A 13,719-nucleotide genomic window follows, 5' to 3' on the forward strand; every position below is an offset into this window, starting at 1 on the left:
CCCCCAGGGGCTTGCATAACACTTTTCAGCACCATAAAGCCAGCCAGCAGGGAGGAAGTGTCCTATATAGAATGATTTCTTTATGTCCTGCAAACAAAGTGTATGCTATCTTCAGTAGTAGATTCTTAGCATCTGGTTGTTTTAGGTGCCTCTGAGATCTCCCTGACCAATAACTTTTAGGGGAGGTATCTCATGCCTGGTGCTAAGATTTTCATTTGCTAACCCATGTCTTCTGGGAACAGCAGCATTGCCCACCCTGAATGGGTACCTCTGTTCAAACTCCTTTTTTTTTTTTTTATTTAAAACCTTTTTAACTTCCCGGACTGATTTTTATTTCTAGAAGTTCAATTAAGTGTTTTATACTTTCTGTAGGGCACAGGTGAAGGTACACTGGATCTGTAGAAGAGTAATAGGAAGATGATGGAAAACCTCTTGGTACCTGGGAATTGGAAAGGTCAAGGCCTGGGCGCCCAGGACCACATGTGGAGTCAGTGCCTACCACATGTGGAGTCAGTACCTCGGACTGATTTTTATTTCTAGAAGTTCAATTAAGTGTTTTATACTTTCTGTAGGGCACAGGTGAAGGTACACTGGATCTGTAGAAGAGTAATAGGAAGATGATGGAAAACCTCTTGGTACCTGGGAATTGGAAAGGTCAAGGCCTGGGCGCCCAGGACCACATGTGGAGTCAGTGCCTACCACATGTGGAGTCAGTACCTACCATAACTGGTCATCAAGGGAGGTGGGAAGTCAATTCTTGAGAATCAGTCCTCCCAAGACTAGACTCTGCAAATGACAAACCTCCCCTGTTCCAGCCTAAGTCCAACACAGCAGCCAAGCCACTGCCATGCACAACCTGGGGACCTTCGGGGAGGGTTTGGGGGAAGTTCTGAGAAAGCTGAAACTGCTGCCCAACATCAGGAAGTCTGCCATTCTTGAATCTGCTCCACCAGAACTGAGGCTCATGGTTAGAGACCATAATTGTAACTCATGGGAGAGGGTCACAGTTTTAGGTTAATGGCAGGGGACCATAGCTCTAGCTCACAGAAGGAGCAAACTCCATATATATACATACATGTATGTATGTATGTATGTATGTATGTATGTATGTGTGTGTGTGTGTGTGTGTATAAACTCCCTGACAAAGTAGTAAGCTTCTGTAAGACTTTTTCATATATCCTTAGTTTTGGTTAACCCCTGCCCCCCCACTACTCTCTCCCATCCCCTTGTCTCCATACGTGCTTGAACCTTTGACCCCAATTGTCCTCCTCTCTACTTTAGTAGTGCATGTGTTTTAGTATCCCACTCCCCATTAAGACCTTTTCTACTTCCTGCTTCCCCCCATGGGCCCTTTCTGGCTTCCTAACCTCCACAGGTAGTCCAAGTTAAATTGCACAGTTCTAAAACTTTGAAGCTGAGATCCATATATGAGAGAGAACATAGGACATTTCTCATTCTGGGCCTAGATAATCTTACTTAGTATAATGCTTTCTAGTTCCATCCAGTTTCCTCTAATTGCTTAACATTATTTTTCATTATTGCTGAATAAAATTTCATTGTATGTACCATGTTTTTATTATCTATCTTGATGGATATCTAGGCTGGTTCTATTTTCTTGCTATTGTGAATAAAACCACAATGAATATGAAGTGCATGTATCTCTGTTGTAGGGTGTAGTCTTTTGGTTACATGCTCAGTAGTGGTATAGCTGTGCATTGGTAGTTCTATTTTTAGCTTTTTGAGAAACCTCCACCCTGATTTCCATAGTGGCTGCAGTAATTCACTTCCACTAACAGTGGATAAGGGCTCCCCTTTCCCCACATCCTCACCAGCATTTTCTTTTTCCTTTGTGGGTTTTTTTTTTCCCCCCTTGAATGAAATTGACTTTGAACTAGGGCAAAGTAATTTAAATTTCCATTTCCTTGATGGCTAATAATGCTGAATACCTTTTAAAATATTTGTTTGCCATTTTTAATTCTTTGTTTGCGAACTCTTTGTTCAGTTCCATAGCCCATTTTTATTGGGTTGTTTGTTTTCTTGATGTTTAGTTTCTTGAGTAGATACTAAATTTTGGATGTATAGCTAGCAAAGATGTTCTCCCTTTCTGTAGGCTGCCTCCTCACTTGATCAACAGTTTTCTTTGCTGCACAGAAGCCTTTTTTAAAATTTCACAAGGTTCCATTTGTTCATTATTAGCCTTACTTTCTGAGTGATCAGAGTTATATTCAGACAATCCTTACCTTATGCCTAATCTTGAAGTGTACTTCCTACGTTTTCCTCTGGCAGTTTCAGAATTTCAGGTCTCATGTAGAGGTCCTTGATCCATTGGAGAACTGAGCTTTGTGCAGGATGAGAAATAAGGATTAGTTTAATTCTTCTATTGTAAATATCCCATTTTCTCAGCACTATTTATTGAAGATACTATCTTTTTTCCAGTGTGTTTTTTGGCATCTTTGTTAAAAATCAGGTGGCTGTTGTTTCATAGCCTTGTGTCTAGGCCCTTTATTCCATTTATCTACATCTGTTTTTTTGTGCTCGTACCATGCTGTTTTTATTATTGTGGCTCTGTATTATAACTTGAACTGAAGTATAAGAGTGCCTCTAATATTATTCTTTTTGCTCTGGATTGTTTTAACTATTTGAGATCGTTCGTGCGTCCATATAAATTTTAATAGGTTTTTAAAAATTTCTAGCATTTTTATTAGGATTGTATTGAATCCCATTGCTTTTTGTAGGATGGCTGTTTTTGCAATATTAATTTCATTATACAGGTCTTTCACATCTTTGGTTAGGTTTATTCCAAGGTTTTTGTTTGTGTGGGTTTTTATTGTTTTGTTTGTTTAGACTGTTGTGAATGGAATTGTTTCCTTGATTTCTTTCTCAGTATGTTTGTCATTGATAAATGGGAATAATACTGATTTTTTAAATATTAATTTTGTATCCTGCTATTTTGCTGAAAGTGTTTATCATTCATAGAATTTTCTAGTGGAGTCCTTAGGGTTTTTATGTAGAGAATCTATCATTTGCACATCAGAGATATTTTAACTTTTTCCTTTCATTTATTTATGTACCCCTTTTATTTGCTTCTCTTACTGTTCTGCCTAAGACTTTGAATACTATATTGAGTGAGGATAGTCTTGTCTTCTTCCTAATTTTAGTGGAAATGCTTTGAGTTTTCTCCTCATATAGTATAATGTGGGCTATAAGTTTCTCATATATAACCTTTATTGTGTTGAGACATGTTCCTTCTATTGTAAGTTTCTTTAGGACTTTTAACATGAAGGGATATTGGATTTTTGTCAAGTTTTTTCTGCATCTTCTGAGATGACCATGTAGTTTCTGTTCTTAAGTCCATTCATATAATTTATAACATTTATTGATTTACCTATAATCAATCATTCCCTGCATCTCTGGAATAAGCCAACTTGATCATGGCAAATCATCTTTTTTTAATATATATATATTTAATTTATAATTTTAATCTTATGCGTATAAGGGTATTGCTTGCATGTATGTGAGTGCACTCATGTCGTGCAATGCCACGGAGGTCAGAAGAGGGCATTGGATTCTCCTGGAACTGGACTTAAGGAATCGAACCTGGGTCCTCTGCAAGAGCAGTCAGTGCTCTTAATTGCTGAGCCATCTCTCCAGCCCCAGCGAATCTTCTTTTTGATGTGTGTTCTTGAATTCAGTTTGCAGGTATCTTGATGAGAATTTTTGTGTCTATGTTCATCCAGGAGATTGGTCTGTAATTTTCTTTTTTTACATGTTAATCTAGTTTTAGTATCAGGATAATACTAACTTTGTAAGAAGTTTGGTAATGTTTCTATTTCTATTTTATGGAATACTTTGAGGAGCACTGGTGTTCTTTGAAGGTCTGGTACAATACACTTGTGGATCCATTGGGATTTGGACTTTTAATCTGGGAGATTTTAAAGTACTGCTTCAGTCTCACTGCTTGCTGTTATAGATCTGTTTAAACTGTCTGTCTCATCTTGTTTAACTTTAATGGGACATATGCACCTAGAAATTTATCTATTTCTTTTAGATTTTTCAAGTTTAATGGAATATGTTTTTAAGTAATACCTAATAATTTTTAAAATTTCATTGGTATCTGTTGTAATGACTCCTTTTTCATCTCTAACTATTAATTTTAGTCTTCTCTTTCTCTTGTTTATTTTGTCTAAGGATTTATCTATTTTATCTCTTCAAAGAACAACTCTTTGTTGATTCTTTGTGGTTTTGTTGTTGTTGTTCATTTGTTTTTGTTTGCACTTCTGCCCTCATCTTACTGATTTCTTTCCATCTACTGATTTGGTCACTCACTTGTTTTTCTTTTTCCAGAACTTTAAGGTGTGTCTTTTTTTGTTTGTTTGTTTGTTTTTTGTTTTTGAGATCTCTCTGGTTTCCTAATAGGCAGTTAGAGTTGTAAACTTTCCTCTCAGGAATGCTTTCATTTGTATCCCATAGATTTTGGTATGTTTTGTTTTCAAAAGTTCCTTCATTTCTTTAAGGGCCCATTCATCAGTTCATGGTGTATTCTTTAATCTATATGAGTTTGTGTATGCTCTAGATTTGTAACCTTATTCCACTGTGATTAGGCAGAATATAAGGAATTGTTTCAATATTCCTGTGTTTGTTAAGATTTATTCTTTATCCTAATATATGATCTGCATTAGAGAAAGTTCCATGAACTACTGAGAAATATGTGCATTCTTCAGAATTTGGATGAAATATTGTGTAGATATCTGTTAGTCCATGTGATCTGGGATGTCATTTAATTCAGATGTCTCTGTTTACTTTTTGCCAGGGTGACCTGTCCATTGGTGAAAGTTAGGGTATTGATGTTATCCGCTACTATTGTGCTGGGATTAATCTGTGACTTTACATCTTAGTAGTAGTTTATCAAATTGAATATGTTGGGGCATGTATATTTAGAATCATAGCTTCTTGATGGATTGGTCCTTTGCTCAATATGAAGTAATCTTATTTTTCAATAGTTTGATTTGAAGTCTAGTTTGTCAGATATTAGAACATGAATACCTGCTGGTTTCCTAGGTTCATTTGCTGAGAATACCTTTTTCCATCCTTTCTCTCTAAGGTAATGTTTATCTTTTGTGATGAGGTGCATTTCTTGGAGGCAACAAATAGATGGTTCCTGCTTTTTGATCAGTCTACTAGTATGTGTCTTCTGATTGGAAAATTGTGACTATTAATATTCAGAACTATTATTGAAAAGTGTGTATTGATTTCTGCTATTTTTATTTTTGTAATATTTGTGGGTTTTTTTCTATTTTTTTGTTTAACTATAACTCTGGTGTGGTTTATTCTTTCCTGTGGCCTCCTGGCTGGATTTGTCTTTCTCTTCAGTCTGAAGGTCCCCTTCAAGTATCTTCTATAGATCTCGGTTACTGGTCATAAATTCCTTTAGTCTATTTTTATCATGGAAAATTTCCTTCCTTCGATTATGACTGGTAGCTTTACTTGGGTAGAATAGTCTGGATTGGCAGTTGTTATCTTTCAGAACTTCTCCATCAAGATACGACCTCATTTATTTCTTTGAGCAACAGATCCTCCCTAAAGAGTTATTATATTAATCTGTTAGCTTTCTCTGTTGATTCTCCCATCTCCATCCATACCTTAAAATTGCTCCTCATTAGTCAATTCATGTTTCCATGCTGATAAATCCAGTATATATTTTTCTCTCCTTAAACAGCATTTCTTGTAAAGTACAAGCTACTATTCAGCAGTTTCAGTGGAAAATGTATGTATTCACCAAGCCCCTCCTTTATTTGGTGAGATTTGGACATCAGGCTGTTGTCTCCTCTGCAGAGGCAGCTTCTTTGTCCTCCCAACGGGTGTTTTTCAGGTCCATGGACTTTTTTCCTAAGCACGCATAATCCAAAGTATAGCCAGAAATTTGATGCTAGGCTATAAATACCAAAATTGAGTTCCAGTCTTCCAAGGATATGCTTCAGTCTGCAGCCATTCTGACAGTGTCAGATTTCTCCTTGCTTCATCAAGCCAATAAAGCTAGTTTTCTCCTTAAGTTTTAGCCATTCTGTCCTGTATGAATTGTGGGGAGGCTGTATGCACTAGTTATTTCTGTTGCTATGATAAAATAACCTGACAAAAAGCAACTGATTAGTGGAGAAGACAGCTTATTTTATCTTACAATTCTAGATTACAATCCATTGTTGTGGGGGAAGTCGAGGCAAGAACTTCAAACAACTAGTCTTATCACATCCAGTCAAGAGCACAGAATGAATGTATGCATGCCTGCTCACTTACTTGCTTGTTCAGCTTAATTTCTGTACTTTTACACAATTCAGCACTCCCTTCCTAGGGAATGGTGCCTCCCACAGTGGACTGAATCTTTCCACATCAGTTAACTTAATTGTGACAGTTCTTCACAGACATGCCCACAGGCCACCCAATGAAGACAATCCCTCATTGAGAATCTCTTCCCAGGTGATTCTAGGTTGTGTCAAGTTGTCAGTTAAAACTAACACATATGAACATGAACATCTTTCATTGTGTTCAGTTCTTTCTAAACTGACTCTTTTCTTCTGTTTGCCTTTGTTTACCTGCCAGTACCTCTAGCAGATTTTTATACATACATACATACATACATACATACACCTACATGCATGCATGCATATATATGTGTATATGGTTCTAGGGATTGGACCCAGGACCTCACATGTGCTACCTCATGTTCTACCACTGAGTATACCTCCACCCTTACTTTAATATTTTGTACAGAGTTTATAATTGTTGTCTCTTATAGGCTTTGTATGTTAAATGCCTAATAATGTTAATAGTGTAATAAACTTAACAAAACTAAAACCATACAAATTTCTTTTACACTACAGCTGATCATATTGTTTCTCTGCTCAAGAGTCTTCAGAGGCTTCACGTTGCACTTAAGAGAAAAAAATAAAACTTACCATAACCTATAAATACCATTTACTCTCATCTCATCCCTGTGTACTTTTCCATCCTAGGCTCATGGCCACTGTTCCTCCTCATTTCTCTCACTTCATTCCATCTCTAAGGCCTCTTTGGCTTCTGGACCATTGAAGGTGATGTTTCTTGTTCGTGGGCAGCTCATCTCCCAGCTTTCCGCATGACTTGGTGCTTCTGTTCCATCACTACTCAGCTTAGATAGTACTTATTCCTCACAACCCTATCTAAAGTAGGCACCTATGAACCCTTATTTTATACTCAGATACTTTTATCTGTTTCTCACATAGCACTTTTCAGAGTTTCTAGTTACTTTGCTGAATCATTTTTTAAAATCTGTATTTCCTACTTGAATGGTCTTACATGTAAGAGAATAGATATGACCATCTTTAGTTCTGTGGTCTAGACTAGTACTGCTATTCTACTGAGTGATGATATTTAAATATTGACTAAATGAATAAGTAAAAACTAGTTTAAGTTACATATTAAAATAGGCACTTTAGAGATCTACACAAAGATAAGACAGCCACCTAATTAGGAATGTCTACCAATGTTATGTATTGATATCTGCCCATTCACTTTTTAGATTAGGTTTTAAGCCATTTGATTCAACTTGAACTTCAATGTATTTTTTCCTTGTCCCATTCTTCAAACCCCAGCCTCGTTATCCTTATTATGACTTTACCTTTGCCTCTCAAATTAGTATATATTTTCTTCTTCTGACTCCAAATTTGGTGTATCTAATCTAGTTACCTTTTCTTTTTTGTTCTGGGTAATGCATCCACCTGTGGCTAAAACCGTTACTAGCATTAATGTCCAAAATGGATCTAAACTTAAAAATGAGAATGCAAAATCAGAGAAGACAAGGTGATATTGATGATGAAATCATGCAGAGGTACCCCAGAATAATGAACGTGTGAGCTTTGCATTATTTGTCCTTCTGTTTCCAATCTCATGTTGTAAACCCTTTGAATTTTCTGTGCTGTAGTCATATTGTTCCTCACACAAAGTATTTTCCCACCACAGGTCCTTTTGTTTTGGGGTTATTTTATTATTTTATTTTATTTTGTTTTTGAAACAGGGTCTTCCTGTCGCCCCAACTGACCTGGAACTACCTATGTAGACCAGGCTGACCTTGAACTCACAGAGATCTGCCTGCCTTTGCCTCTCTAGTGCTGGAATTAAAGGCGTGTGCCACCATGCCAGACTTGTGTTTTTTCTTACCTGTCTGGAATACTCTTTCCACTCCTTTTGGGGTTACCCTTCCCTTCTTTAGATTTCAGCTTAAAGTTACCTCTCAAAGAGACTGTCTTAGCTTGTAAAAGTGCTGTGACAAAATTATCCTAGGTAACATAAACAGTATAAATTTTTTTCTCACAGTTCTAGAAGTTAGGAAGTCCAGGGTGAAGGTACCAGGATACCGAGTGTCTGGTGGGTACTTATTCTCTGCTTCAAAGATGGAAGGTTCCAAAGTTCCCACTTGTCATTAATGCCATATGGGATGTTAAGTTGCAGTATTAATTGAATTGGGGGAGGAGGGAGCACAAACATTCAGACCACAGAAGAAGCTTTTCTAATAGAGACATTTTTAAAAACAGACCTCCCTGCTTCTCTGCTTCTATTATTTTATACTCACCTTTTTTTTTTTTTTTTTTTTTTTTGGTTTTTTTGAGACAGGGTCCCCCTTTACCCCCCGCTGTCCTGGAACTCACTATGTAGACCAGACTGGCCTTGAACTCACAGAGATCTGCCTGCCTCTGCCTCCTGAGTGCTGGGATAAAAGGCATGCGCCACCATGCTGGACCCTATACTTACCTTTTAAATTATTAAATTGTAGCATCTCTTTGGGTTTTGTTTGTTTTGGTTGGTCTCCTTTCTGAAGACAAGGACCATGTTGGCTTTGTGCTCTATTGTATCCTTAACTACTTAAATACAGTATGTGGCATATAAGCTAGCATTATATTATATCAATAGTCAGTCTATTGAATTGGATAAAACTAAAAAACAAACCAAAGAAACCCAGAAAATCCCACAAAAACAAAAAAGTATTTCTAAATGCTGCAACCTGTGAATGAATTAGAAAGTGTTTGTAGAGCTGGAGAGCTAGCTCAGCTGTTAAGAGCACTGGCTGCTCTTGTAGAGGACTTGGGTTTGATTCCCAGCACCCACATGGAGGCTAACAACTGTCTGTAACTTCAGTTCCAGAGGAATCCGATGCCCTCTTCTGACCTCCACAGGCACTGCACAGTACAGGTGCTCTTACATACATGCAGGCAATACACTAATACACATACAATAAAAATAAATAAAATATTTTTTTAAAAAAGAAAAATCTACAAACTTTCATAGATTGTAGTCCTGTCTTTCTCCTCTCTCCTCATTGATATACAATCCAAAATGCTCAGAGGTGCATGGAAGTTATAAAACTGCCTTATTTATAGCGCATGTATTATTAATAAGAAACAGAAATTAGTGCTTTTGCTATCATGCTAGACTATTTCAAACACCTAGACTGGTTTGATAACATATAATTAGAGAAATTTATATGACACTGAGGTTTGAAAATTACCAGACCCTAGAAAGAAAGTGGGGACTGAAAGTTGGGGGCCAGTTGCATTAAAGCTTCCTAGACTTGTCTTTCTTAATAAATTTAAGCATATATTTATTGTTACTAATGATCTTAAAATAATTTTGAAATCAGTATTGTCTAAAGTTATCTCAGGAAATAGTTTTTATGCTGTTTAGGCCATTTCCAGGCTGTCTCCCCAGAGGCATTCATTTGAAGAATTTAGACAGACCTTTACTGTGGTTGTAAAATCAGAGCTAAGTGTTTGCCATTGATAATAAAAATTAACCAACTTCCAGGCCAGCCCTCTAGCCTGTAAACTCATATTGGCTTCCCTGTCACCCCCTGGTGGTGGACCTGCTGATTTTCAAAAACTATGCATATACTCTCCAGAATAAGAGGAGGTCTTGATCTGGTTTTTCAACTCGCACATCAAGAAAGCACTAAAATGTATTGAGTGATCTGTCTACCAAGCTTTCATCAGATGCACTTGTGTTCAGATTTTGCCACAGCCCAGTATATGTATGGCAAAATGGTGATAAAAACACCATCCCAGGAGAGTAGATTGACATTTACTCTGCCTGTAAGAACATAATGCATTTTCATTCAATTTGAGCAGGAAGAGAATACAAAGTGAAAATTCATGAGAAAGAAAGGCAAAAAGTTATCAGATGTGCATCATATAGTAAATATAGGTCTTATTTTGGAAATGTCAACTTCTCTGAGAGCCGTAACTCCATCGAAAGGGAAAATGAAGGATGCTACCATATTAATATGACTTTGCCTGTCGATACAGTTGTATTCGAAGCATGGGGAAAGTTTGCAGACTTCTAGTGGATGTGGTTCATAACCAACCAGCTGATACGTAAAACTGCATTTTGAAATATATGAAAGGGACATCTGTTGTGGTCCCTGAACCACTGCACTTTTTATTGCTTGGACAAAAAAAAAAAAATCTTGTAACAATATTATATCCAGCCGGAATTCCAGATACTCACCTGCAGACCTATAGAAAGAAATTACATGATCTCTTCAGTCTATTCCATGACAGGCCATATTTCAAAAGGTCTAAGACCACTTAGCAAACGAAGCCTACAAAAAATATCTACGTTAGAAGTCCACATACTTATTTTAGTCCACCTAACATAGAGACTGGTATGATCTGTTTGACCCAGGACATAATATGGTTATTATCATTATATGCAGGATTGGATATATAACAATGGTTGGGACTGTGCTTACAGGTCCTTTAGACAGACTGTTCATTCAGACATCAAGGACACAAAGACAGGCCCATTCCAGCACACAGAGAAATTCAGCAGGTTCTAGTTGTTGCTGGTGACAAACTAGCAACATTTGTTGGAGCAAGGCACTAGATTGGCTCTATGGAGGTACAGCTGGTACTAAACCAACTGATTGATCAGAAATACTGTTTATCAGTCAAGGTTCAGAAATGGCCTCTCAAAGACAGGACCCAGCTAACAATTTCCAGAGTAAAGGTACTCCAGTAATGATCGGGGGAGAAGTTTTAGCTCATACGATATAGGGGTTACATGGAATGAGATTTCAGGCCATATAAAATTTCTGATTCTAGACCCACATACCATTGCTGAATTTCTGCAAGTTATCTTGGAAAAGGCCTGGTATGGATGGAAGGGCCCAGACTTTTGGAAAGAGGTTGTATACTATTAACAATTCCTTTGGATTCAAAGACTGTAAAATTGGTATTATACTGTTTTAAAAAACAAGCTTGAGTTCAAATAAAATTAACCAGTTCTATTTTTTTATTTTAAAAAGTATTTTTTGCTTCCTAAGCATTGAAACTGATGTTATTGAGTTAATCATACTGAATTCTCTTTGGCACTCCAACCGGTTTCTGACTTACTGTAGATACTCAATAAGTGTTTTGTAAACCAATGAACTAATTTTACGGTATCAAATAAAGCTATGTGTAAGATATTTCCTGTTTGTAAAAATGAAATTTTCTTTATTTAAGTGCTTCTCATGCTTGATATCAGGGATCTAACCAGGCATTTTAAGGTACATGCTTTGTAATTGCTATATTTTAATATAAAATTCAAATTCATTTTTTAAAAAATATTTTAAGGTAAATGAACATTTGAAAGACATAATGGAACAAGAACAAAAATCTAAAGAGCATCACACAACTGAAGTTCCAGGAGGTCAAAAGGTATATATTTAAATTTAAAAATGCTTTTCTGATAATGTATAGTCATGTATTTTTAGGAAATACCAATAGTTACATGTATTAAGCTTCTTTAGTGCTGTTAACTGTACCCTCAGAAGTCACTCCTGAAGAACTAAGTAAGAATATAAAATAAAAGCTTGTAGTGTTTATGAAAAATTGTTAATGACTTGAAGTTGGGTCCTTTTGATGTCATGGTTTGTTCCATACATTTTAGCAAATATTTAAATGTATCAGCTTATATAACTTGCTATAAAAAGAATCTTTAAGACAGTATTCCTGGAGTTTGAGGTTGTACAATTCTTCTGTAAAGGATTATTATTTTTGAGACAGGGTCTCCCTGTAGCCCTAGCTGACCTAGAATTCACTATGTAGACTAGGCTGACCTGAATCTCACAGAGATCCTCCTGTCTCTGCCTCCTGAGTGCTGGGATTAAAGGCATGCACCACCATGCCAGGCCATTCTTTAAAATTTCAAAATAGGTTTTTTAAAGTTTTCCTTTTTGAAATGGAATTATGTGCTTCATATACTTTTACCAAAAGAGTATTTTCAACAATATATCTTACATTTTTTTTTTTCATTTTAAACAAGAAGTTTATTTAAACAACAAGACGCTTGACTTGAAGGGAAAACTATCTAGGATTCATTTTCTTTCAAGAGTAATTTACCCCTACTTAAAGACAGATTGCCCTACATGTAACAGCTACGTACAAAAAAGTTATAAAATTGTCCTTGGTTTTACAATGATAAATGAAAGACATTAAAATTCTCCAATCAAACAAGGTATGCAAGGATTTTGTGTTGTTTTTTTTGTTAAAACAGTGAGAGCAAAATAACTTACTGGAATATAAAGGTAAGAGCTGACGGAGCATGCCACTAATGGAGAAGGGGAGGTTGTCACAGAACCAGTGCGTTCCCACACCGTCTCCATCTAATGTCAACCAAAACAGAACACCGGCCATTTAGATCAAAAAGAAAAAAGTGCAATATGCTTGTGCACATACACCAGTTACTTTTATGTACAAGAAAGGAATGGGGACAGGGAAATGAAAGAATAGAGAAAACTATACTGCAGTAGTCAGGATGTGGTGGAACCAAATTGTGGCTTTCTAATTGAGAATGTATTCTTGGTCTATAACAAAATTCTGGAGTAAAGTAGCAGGTTCCCTTTTAGTAGACACCACCTGTCTGCTGCGGGAACACATCAATTGTATCTTCGTCCTCCATTTCCAACTGTGCAGGCATGTCTGTTTCATTGATTGGCTGCCCATCAAATCAGAATCTGATCTGCCTCATTGACAAACCCTGTTATTCATAATAGGCTTTCATTAGTTTACTAAGTGGTGTTTGCTTCTTAATCTTAAACTGCACCACAGAACCATCCTGCCCCGCCACCTTCAAATTAATATGGTCGTTGTTCTCAGTCTTGACTCCTTCCTTGGGTTTCTCGTCAGCCATGGCGAGCACCGGAGTCTCCTCAGCTGCCGCTTCACAAAAGACGTACCAGGTCCGCACAAGCAGCACCCGGAGCGGCAGAAGAAGGAGGCGGCAGCGGTGGACGAGCAATATATCTTACATTTTAAAAAATATATTGTAGTGAGGGGGTTGGAGAGATGGCTCAGCAGTTAAGAGCACTGTTTGCTCTAATAGAAGACCTAGGCTCAAATAACAACACCCACATGGCCACTAACAGCCATCCGTAACTCCAGTTCCAGGGAATCTGACACCCTCTTCTGACCTCCACAGGCATTGTACAACATGAGTGTGCTTATATATGTGCCAGTATAACATTCATACACATAAAATAAAAATAAATGCTCCACCAAAGAAGAATGTAATGAGTAGCTTAAAAATAAAGAAGTAAATTAAAAAATGCAGTATTAGAATTGAAGTGTAAGAAATTAGAATTTTTCAGAGACTGTATTTTTCATTTGGATTATTCAGTCTCTTTGCCATTACATAGTACTTTATTCGTTTTGG

General features: G+C 36.9%; 1 protein-coding gene and 2 pseudogenes across 7 annotated transcripts in view; 2 read left to right on the forward strand and 1 right to left on the reverse strand.

Moving 5' to 3' along the window:
- Camsap2 (calmodulin regulated spectrin associated protein family member 2) overlaps positions 1–13,719 on the forward strand; it is a 136,732-nt gene that overhangs the window by 65,338 nt on the left and 57,675 nt on the right. For all 6 annotated transcript variants that reach the window (XM_017797438.2, XM_017797439.2, XM_008830269.3 and 3 more), the window contains exon 4: positions 11,640–11,723. In XM_017797438.2, the coding sequence (XP_017652927.1) occupies positions 11,640–11,723 (84 nt within the window). The remainder of the gene's footprint in view (positions 1–11,639; positions 11,724–13,719) is intronic.
- On the forward strand, positions 9,909–11,224 carry LOC103731883 (annotated as a pseudogene).
- On the reverse strand, positions 12,307–13,274 carry LOC103731808 (annotated as a pseudogene). The gene has a single exon (XR_001872381.2). The product of XR_001872381.2 is annotated as a small ubiquitin-related modifier 2 pseudogene (transcript).

Source organism: Nannospalax galili, unplaced genomic scaffold, assembly GCF_000622305.1.
Source record: "Nannospalax galili isolate Female #2095 unplaced genomic scaffold, S.galili_v1.0 scaffold113, whole genome shotgun sequence".
NCBI lineage: Eukaryota > Metazoa > Chordata > Mammalia > Rodentia > Spalacidae > Nannospalax > Nannospalax galili.